At 36.6% G+C, this 9,540-nt stretch overlaps 2 protein-coding genes across 2 annotated transcripts; one reads left to right on the top strand and one right to left on the bottom strand.

Moving 5' to 3' along the window:
* Positions 1–1,703: 1,703 nt before the first annotated feature.
* On the bottom strand, positions 1,704–4,604 carry LOC149259877 (uncharacterized). Its single transcript, XM_089455497.1, has 3 exons — positions 3,684–4,604; positions 2,369–3,074; positions 1,704–2,269 (listed from the first exon to the last, which is right to left on the bottom strand). The coding sequence occupies exons 1-3, from the start codon at positions 4,602–4,604 to the stop codon at positions 1,704–1,706; spliced, it is 2,193 nt and encodes a 730-aa protein (XP_089311623.1).
* A 2,490-nt stretch (positions 4,605–7,094) lies between these two features.
* LOC149259876 (F-box only protein 6-like) lies at positions 7,095–8,303 on the top strand. The gene has a single exon (XM_089455494.1). It carries the CDS (start codon positions 7,095–7,097, stop codon positions 8,301–8,303), a length of 1,209 nt encoding a protein of 402 aa, XP_089311620.1.
* The last annotated feature ends 1,237 nt before the right edge of the window (positions 8,304–9,540 follow it).

Here is a 9,540-nt window from a genome sequence, read left to right as displayed (position 1 = left end):
TCAACTCTGTCTTGAACATCCGTTAAGAAGTAGGCCTCTTTCGTTGTGAATATCCCTTTCATAGTGTATCCCCAGCGAAGGATATCTTTCCCCTCTCGTTCTCTGATTTTCCTTGAGCTCATTTCTTTTTTGTAATGATCCTGAAGCTCGGGTGAAAGTTCCCGATCCCATTCTATTGGGTCTTCCCAGACTCTCCATCCCTCTACCATTTCATTTATTCTCCAATAATCTTTAACACTGGGTCTGTTTCTTTCAATTCTACCCCGTATCTGCAAGAGGTCTTGGTTATTCATTAATTTCTCTCGCTGTTGCCACCTATCTTCCCAGAAGTTGGCTTCATTGCCTCCTCTAATTTCCCAGAAAGTATGTTTGCTAATTAGATCTCTGTTTTGGGAGGCAAGATCCCAAATAGAGGAGCCTTTGGGAAATTCCTGTTGTCTTAAGATGACAGTTGGGGAGTTTGGCATTCTATACTTAGTCCTCCATATTGTTTTCCATAAGTCATTTCCGCCACTGAGCCATCTCCACCATAATTTGGCTCCCAACACCTTATTAAGAACTTCCGGGTCCCTTAGACCTAACCCACCTTTATCCTTTCTCTCTGTCAGCTGCTTCCACGAAACCAGGGCCCATTTTTTCTTCTGATCAGAACCACTCCAGATAAATTTCCTTATTATTTCCCTAATTTTGGCACAAACCCCAGCTGGTGCAGCCATACTTGCTAAAGGGTAGATCGGGATTGCCTGAAGGACTGACTTGGCAAGAACAACTCTGCCAGCGATATTCAGAACTCTAAAAGCCCAATTTGAAATTTTTTTCTTTAGCTTGTCAAGGATGCCTTGCCAGTTCTTAACCTTTTTTGAGGTAAGGTCCAGAATATTACCTAAATATTTGGTAGGTAACTCTCCTTTCTTGAATCCAAGAATTCCAATAAGGTGAGATTTGATCTGTTCCATTGTATTGAAAATGAAAATGCAAGACTTGTCCCTGTTAATTTCTAACCCAGATGCCTCAGTAAATAAGTCTAGGATCCTCTTAAGATGCCGAACTTCTCTTACCGTTGGTTCCCCATATAACATAATGTCATCAACAAATTGTTGATGAGTTAAAGGAAGGTTGTTCCCCCAGAGTTTCAGCCCTTTTAGTCTATCTGTTGCTCTTTCTTGTTTGATAAATCTGCCAAGTCCTTCCGCGGCTAGAATGAAAAGGAAAGGGGACAAAGGATCACCCTGGTGGATGCCTCTGGAAGCATTAAAGGTTTTTGAGGGGCTTCCATTAACTAGAATAGAAAAGAGTGGGGTGGAGATCAGATTATGAATCCATGCAATCCATCTTTGGTGGAAGCCAAATTTCTCCAGAACGGTTTCTAAATAATTCCAATTAAGCCTATCATATGCTTTGGATAAGTCCAATTTAATCAGCATCCCTTTTTGTTTTTTCACCTTTAGGGAGTGGAGCACCTCCTGAGTTACCACCAGCCCATCAAGAATTTGTCGTCCTTCCACGAAGCCAGTTTGTTCAGCCGAGATAAGATTGTCTAAGAGAGGTTTAAGTCTTTTGGCAATCAGAGAAGTTATCATTTTGTAGATGACATTACAGAGTGCTATAGGCCTGAAGCCACTCGCTTCTTCTAGGTTGTCACCCTTAGGAATGAGGGTGAAGAAGGTTGAGTTAAGAGCCTGCCATACCTTTTGATTTATTCTTTACTCTTCCACTATCTCCAGAATCTCGTTCCCCAGGAAATGCCAGCTTGCTTGGTAGAAGTCCACTGTGAAACCGTCCGGTCCAGGAGCAGTCCCTTTTTTCATACTCTTCACAACCTCTTCCAGCTCTTCTAGGGTCACGGCCCTCATGAGGGCTTTGTTTTGATCCTCGGTGACCAGGTTAGGAATGGCAGAACAGATCTCTTGGATGGCCCCCGATCTATCCACTTGCGGTTCGGTTAGCATCTCTTTGTGGTAGTCTATTAAGACCTGTTCTATTTCCTTCTGCTCTACCACCCTTTTCGCGGTCTTATCCTTGATCGAAAGGATTCTATTTCCTTGCCTGTGTTTGATCATTGATTGGTGGAAGAATTTTGTATTTTTCTCTCCCTCTCTTAACCATTTTATCCTAGATTTCTGGCGCCATAGGATCTCTTCTTGTTTTCGTCTTTCTTCCAATCTTCCAAGGATTACTCCTTCCTGATTAATGTTGTCTTCGGTTCTGCCTTCCAGAATAATCTTCTGTTGCAGCTCTGCCATTTCCTCTTCCAGTTTTTGTTTATCTTCTAATATATTGCCAAATTCCTCTTTGTTCCATTTTTTTATTTTGTCTTTTAGTTCTTTCAGTTTAAGCTGGAAGGTGTGCATTCTACATCTACCCTTACTGGTACATTGCTTCCACCATTCCTCCATTTTCTTGATGAAATCAGGATCCCTCAGCCAAAAGGATTCGAATCTGAAAGGTCGCTTCCCCTGAATCTTTTTGATATCCATCTCTAATCTAATAGGCCAATGATCTGATCCCAGAGATGGGATGATTTTGGCTTCCACAAAAACATCTTTATTCATAATGTCCTCCGAAATTAGAAATCTATCTAATCTGGATGCAATTTGATTCTTCCCTCCCCTTCTGTTATTCCACGTGTGGACCCCGTTAATGGTCTGAACATCAACAAGCCTAAGATCAGCTATCATATCATTGAAGTTGTCCATGAGGGGATCCCACTTCCTCGTCCCTCCTTTCTTTTCTTCCAGGGATCTGATTAGATTAAAGTCTCCCCCAATGATCCAAGCAGCTCCAGGGTACAGTCTGCGGATCGAATTGAAACTGTTTATAAACTGCTTCTTTTTCCCAGGGGACGGGGGGCCATAGACGCCTGAGATTACCACCTGATGACTGGTTCCTACTATTCTGCCTAGCCCAGTGAGGATGCCGCTCATACTTGACCAGTTTTCTATGATGATTTCATTTGGGTTCCACAGGACTGCAATGCCTCCAGCAGACCCAATTGCATCTTGTCCCATTACTTGATACTGTAACTTGCCTTTTCCTATTATTTCTTCGATTTGTTGGTTCAACATCTTTGTTTCCTGTAATATCATAACACTAGGTCTCTCTTTCTTCAATTTTTCCTTTAGATACCTCTGTTTGCCTTTGCTATGCAAACCTCTGATATTCCAGCTGAGCACTATCATTTAAAACCTTTTGTAAGAGGGGAAGAATACCTCTGACAGAGGTATCACTTTTCCGGAATTTATCAATATTTCCCCCACTGTCTGGATGGTCTCGCTCATTGGTTTTCGGCCTCTTTTCCTGCTATTTTTACCAGAATTGGTCATTTCTTTGTCCTCATTCCCTTGGTCACTTTCCGACATGGTGAGGTTGTCCGGGGGCTCTCCTTTTTTCTCTTTGTATTTTTTGAAAGCTTCCTTATATATTTGTTTTTGTTTTTCAGGTATGAACCTGCTATCCAAGTGTTTCCATTCCTGTAGCAATCTTCTCATAATTTTTTCTTCCTCTGCTTCGTTTTCAGACGGGATTTCCACTTCCATCTTGGATTCCTGTTCTGTTTCAGCTGGCACCTCCTCTGGTTTTTCTTTGCTTTCTTTGTTCATTTTTGTTTCATTTCTCTTTCCTTTCTCCTCTCCCGCTATTTCCATGGGGGTATTTTCTGGGTCTTCGTCATCTTCTAGGTTTACTTCATAATCTTCATCTTCACTCTGAAGGGCTTGGAATTTGTTTTGGTTATTTGTTTTGCTCGGTTTTTCCTGGATTTGCGTTCTTGATGCTTCTCTGTTCTGTCGTTTCTTCCTTACTACCTGTTGAAAACCTTCCTCAGCCTTTTTTTGATGATCCGCCTGGGTTTTCTTAGATTCTTTCTCTATGTTCAAGGGACATTGTCTGTACAAATGGCCATATTCGTGGCAGATGCGGCAGCGGAAGGGTATATGCTCGTAATCGACTGGCTGCTTCCAGATTTCATCGTGGTACTCTACTTCTACAGTTTCTGGGAGGGGCTCTGCTAAATTTATATAAACACAGATTCTTGCATAAGCATTGTACTTACCTCGTTTCGTGGCTTCAGCAATTTTGATGAAGCTCCCAATCGTATTTCCTATTCCCTCCAAAGTTTCGGGGTCCCAGAACTCATCAGGAAGCCCAAACAATCTGACCCAGACGGGTGCCACAAGCATTCTTTCTTTTTCTGGGTTGTACCTCTCTTCCCAGTATTTCATGAATAGACCAGCATTATTCAAGAAATATGGTCCCTCCTCAAAAATCCGGTCCTTATCTTCCAGGTTGGAGAAGATTGCTGTGAAGAAACCTTGGGCTCCGAGTTTGAGATCTATCTGTCCCTTTGGTCGCCATCGTAGATCAATCCATCTGTGGAGCTCTCGCTCAGACGGCCAGTACCCAACAAAGCGGCATATAATGGCATGGTCTTTCATATAGCTGTTATACTCTTCCAGTTTGTTATGGGGGACTACATACCTTGGTTGTTTTTGAGCCCGGGGTAGGCACTTACCTCTCATTCTTCTTTGCCACAGATTACCCATTACTGGGGCATAACCTTCCTTCTCCGTTTGCTGTTCTCCTCCTCCTTTGCTAGTCTCGCCCATTACCACGTTTTTGAAGGAGGGGATCTCTCCCCCCCCTTGGTTCCCCCATTTCGTGCAGGGCGTAATCTGTGGTTTAGGCTCCCGTTTTCGGCTGGTATTCCCGAGATTCCCCGTGACAGCAGGTCGGAGACCGCTGTGCTCACGGATCTGTCCGCTCTTACCTTCGTCAGGCCTCTACCTGCAACCTTCGTCAGCGATGCTCAGAGCTGTAAACCCTAGCGCGCATGCTCAGCAATCCTTAATGAAAATCCATTATCGGGTGATTGATTATTTGTTATTATATTTAATGTTTAAATTTTATTTCTCTAAATTAAGAAAAGGCATATGAATTCATTAGTTTTATTTATTCCAATTAGATAAATAATTCATTTAAACAATTAGCAATATTAAATGATTAAGCTTCAAATTTAGGAGCAGCATTTTTATTAATAGCAATAATTTCCACATATAAATTAGAGACTACCCTATCAAATGAAAGCAAGTATAATTAGGACTTATGATGGGGTAGTTCTCCCCTTGTTGATGGAGGGATTTTTTTGTCTCAGCAACGCTTCATCATCAAGTTGATATCCATAAGATTCTTCCTCTTAAATTTTGGATAGGAATGGACCAAATTAACATGCTAATGGATGTTATAAAATAACCCATCCATGTGGAATTAGGACAAATGTTATTGAATACACCAATTCATGTGGAATTATTGACAATGACAATGAAATGACCGTGTTTGAAGTTTGGAATTATCGTGATTCTTGGATGACAATGAAATTGGAACTATTTTGATTCTTGGATTGGATGACAACACTGTAATATGTTTGAAATTTTTCAAAGTCGAAAAATTAGTTGTTGGTGGATGCACTATAATAGTGATAGAAGAGGATAATAAGTCCTTGGAAATGGTGGGAGCATCAAAAATGAGTTTGGTAGCCTATAGTTAGAATTTAGTTGTTTAAGGTTACCCGGTGAGTAGTGGGTAAGGCGTTTGTCAATTTATGTCACATTCGTATATCTATTGAATTTGTTTAAAAATAAGTTTTGAATTACATTATATTGGGTTTTTGTGAATAAATTAGTAATAATTCCAAAATTACTTTTACTAATTTTTTTTTTTTTCTTTAACTAAGCAACAACCATTTAAAGTCAAAACATAATGAAAACACATTTCATTTTGAGCATTTAAATCCCTGGCTACTTACACCGAGAGTGGTACATTGAAATCATGAGATTGATTTTATTGTGCCCATCTCAAAACAACCCAATCTCTCAGAGTCTAGAGGCTTTGGCTTTATTCATTATTTGATTTTGACATTTAAGTTATTTATAGTGTCGTCTTATTAAAATTTTAGGTTGTACTTAAATATACTTAAGTCAAATAAAATATTTTATTTTATTTCAATACAAATTCCAATATTTAATTAGTATTAAACTCAAACAATGAATATTATTAACTAGTTCTTGGATTGACAATAAATGGGTGCACTTGTCATAAGTCACTGGTTCAAATCCTCTATAGATGCTTACCTAAAAAAAGAATATTACTATCCAAATATTTTAAAATATGCATTCAACATAAAAATAGTATTTATTCAAATAAATATTAAAATTTGGATCATATTATTTTTACAATTAACCAACTAAATTAATTATTTACTCAAAAATAATTCTTAATATTAAAATGTGCATTGCAATTTTATATGTCCGCAGGTTTCCCTTGGAATTGTAAATTCTCAAATGAGCATTACAATGTTTCCCTTGATTGTCTTTCTTGAAATTGTAAATTCTCATAAATATGGAGTGAAGATAACTTTTAAGTTTATAACCAAACCTTTAAATTCAAGAAATATTTATATTGAGTTTTCTTTAATGAAATTTTTTGGAATTTTGATTTTGGTAGAAAATTTTGAAATAAAATCTTGATTTGTATTATTTAAATTAGTTTTTTTGTTGTAAATATAGATTCAGCACTCTCAAAAACCCCAGGGCATTTTGATTATGCAAGGGTTACCCATCAAATTTGTGATTTCAATAAATTTCTACCTAATTTTAAACAACTTCTATAAATAATATTTTCTAATCAAATTAACTATTTTTAAAAACATTTTATTAAATAATTTACTAGTGTTCTATATTACAATGTAGATCTAGATTTTAACATCTGTTTTTAATTTATTAAATTACCAATAAATTTATTAATAATTAATAATTATAAATTATAAATTTATTATTTAAATGTATGTGAATCCATAATATTAAAAAAAAAAAAAAAAAAATCAATTTAAATTGTAATTTAGAAGAAAACCAACCATGTTGATGTTTATCATAATAAACTATTGAAAACCATAGTAAAATCTCCAATGGAATGCAATCGACCGTGTAGTTTGTAGCGTCGCAGCTGATGGCATTACAATTTATCTACATATACATATAATGGAGCATTTCTAGTTTTTATGTTATTTTACTTCAGTTTTGAAAATTAGTGGTGCTTTAAAAATGAGAGCTGTGAATGTCAGGGAGGAGAAATACTCACAATATTTGTATGAGGAATTACCAGTCGATTTGATTGAAGAGATATTGGCATGGCTGCCAGCAGAATATCTGTGTAGATTTGCTACTGTCTGCCAACATTGGAAGGCACTCTTTTCATCAACCTTTTTTCTTAGGAGACAATGGGCAGAGGTGCTTCAAAACAAAAATCCACGGCTTGTTGTTGGAGCTGTGGGGAATAACAAAATTCGAGATTGTTGGACATACTCCTCCTTCACACGGAGTTGGAAGAACACTTGTTTATCCCTTAGCTTTTTAGAGAGGAAGGAACATGCAACTTTTCGTTATCTGGGATCAGGCGCAGGCCACTTGTTGATTCAAGGCATGTTTACCCACTCCATCTATGTCTGCAATCCTGTCACAGCCAAGTACTTGGTACTTCCACGATGGGCAAACGGGAGAATTTTTTCGGCAGGGAGCATAGGCATCGTTGAAGAAGGAGAAGACGAGTACAAAGTGTTCGTGGTGCACTCCTCTGCTATTTATCTACAGGAAATAGTGGAAATATACGATTCCACTAACAAGACATGGACGATGGCGGGAATGTTGCCGAACAATTTAGTGACATTTAAAGAGGCAGATCATATGGGTCCCGGAATCGTATTTTCTGGAGGTTATCTCTATTGTTTAATGGTGGCGGCAGAGGAGCATGGCCCCTACATAACCAGAGGCATTATGGGTTTCAACATCGTAGAGGGGACGTCCATCTTCGTGCCATTGCCTCGTTCACATCAGAATCAGAATGGTGTTTATATTCATTTCAATCAGTTACTCCGCTGCGGATCGCGAATTCTATTCGTGCAGGGGATTGAAATCAAAGCACAAGGTGACGGGCAAACTGAAATCGAAGAAAAAGTAGAGGTGCTGACTATATGGGAGTTTAATAAGGACGCGGCTACAAATTGGAAAGAGATGGCCAGAAAGCCTTCAACAGTACCTCGGATTTTTAGGAGCTTTCAACGCAGAGAAACACCCTTTGCGTGTGCTGCAATAGGGGATTGCCTCTATTTCAAAAAGTACAAAGAGATGGAGGTGATTGTTTACAACTTCTCCCAAAATTCATGGAATTCCCTTCCAAACTGTCCTCCGGATGCAGTTACCAGTGATCTGCCACTCTTTGCCTTGACACCAAGGCCCGATATGAAGTTGGAGTGAATTGCCAAGTATATGAAGTTGGAGTGAATTGCCAAGTATTTGATCTTAAAGCATGTTTTCTCTTTGTTTGCCACCACTCTCTGTAAAGCATAGTTACCAAATTCTTTAAATCAGAGTTACCAAATTCGAATCCAGTTAAAAAAATTATGAAATATTTGATGTTCATTCACTAGCAGAGAATACTAGCAGAGAATATTATGGCGGAACAAATAGTGGTAGAATGGCAGAAGCGCAGAAGGAAAGAAACTGGAGAAACTGGAAAATCACAGTGGAATAGTAAAGTTTATAATTTTCTAACTTGATTATTGTTTTCATACATTAAAAAGCCAATAAGATAAGAAAAGGGAGAATCTGTTACACAGATTGTTAATTTGTAATACATGTTAATTTTGCAATCTTATGGAATTTCAGATATTTTAAAAAAATATATATTTATTAAAGTATTTTAGATAAATAATGGAATTTCAGATATTTTTTAAAAATGCTTATATTTATTAAAGGTTTTTAGATAAATTAGTTTTGAAATTAAAAAAATATTTTAAATTTAAATTTAGAAATAAAGAAGTATGGAAGGGAAGTGGTGATTGAATTTTTTTGGATAAATTGTTTTTAAAAATTATTATATTATATAGTTTATTATATTATATAGTTTTTAAAGATATTTTTTAAAACTATCTCCATTACCACATTTTTTGAAATGATAATTTTTAACCTATAAAATATCTAATTTTTCTATAAATTATATTGAAAATTCAAATTTGATAACTATGCTTTAAAATAAAAAATGTACTATCGCTTCCATGTTCTTCCATATAATTCTAACCGATTCTCTCTCTCGAAAATTTGTATGTTTGATTAAAATATGCACGCCATAGTCCGACACTCCAACTTGTTTTGGTCATCTCACGTACGTTTTTTTTTTTTAAACGCAAAGAGTAAACGAACTCATAAATATTCTATGCTTTTACAATACACTTTGATCTCTATATGATGATTGCAATTAAGTCGATTATATAGAGAAATTAACTTTACAAGTTGAAATATATTTTTATAATATAAAACTATTTTAATAACTTAAATTTAGTTATATATACATAAAAGTATTAAATATTTACAATTAAAATGTTTTTATTAAGAATTATAGTTATGGATATAAATCATTATGTATATATTATTTATTTTGAAAGTTAGATTGCGATACATAACTAGTTATTTTAATAAATTAAAGTTATATATA

Source organism: Pinus tabuliformis, chromosome 6, assembly GCF_031772625.1.
Source record: "Pinus tabuliformis cultivar Carrire ecotype Pingquan chromosome 6, CPIR1, whole genome shotgun sequence".
NCBI lineage: Eukaryota > Viridiplantae > Streptophyta > Pinopsida > Pinales > Pinaceae > Pinus > Pinus tabuliformis.
The sequence above is the reverse complement of the archived record's forward strand: the minus strand, read 5'-3'. Positions and strand labels throughout refer to the sequence as shown.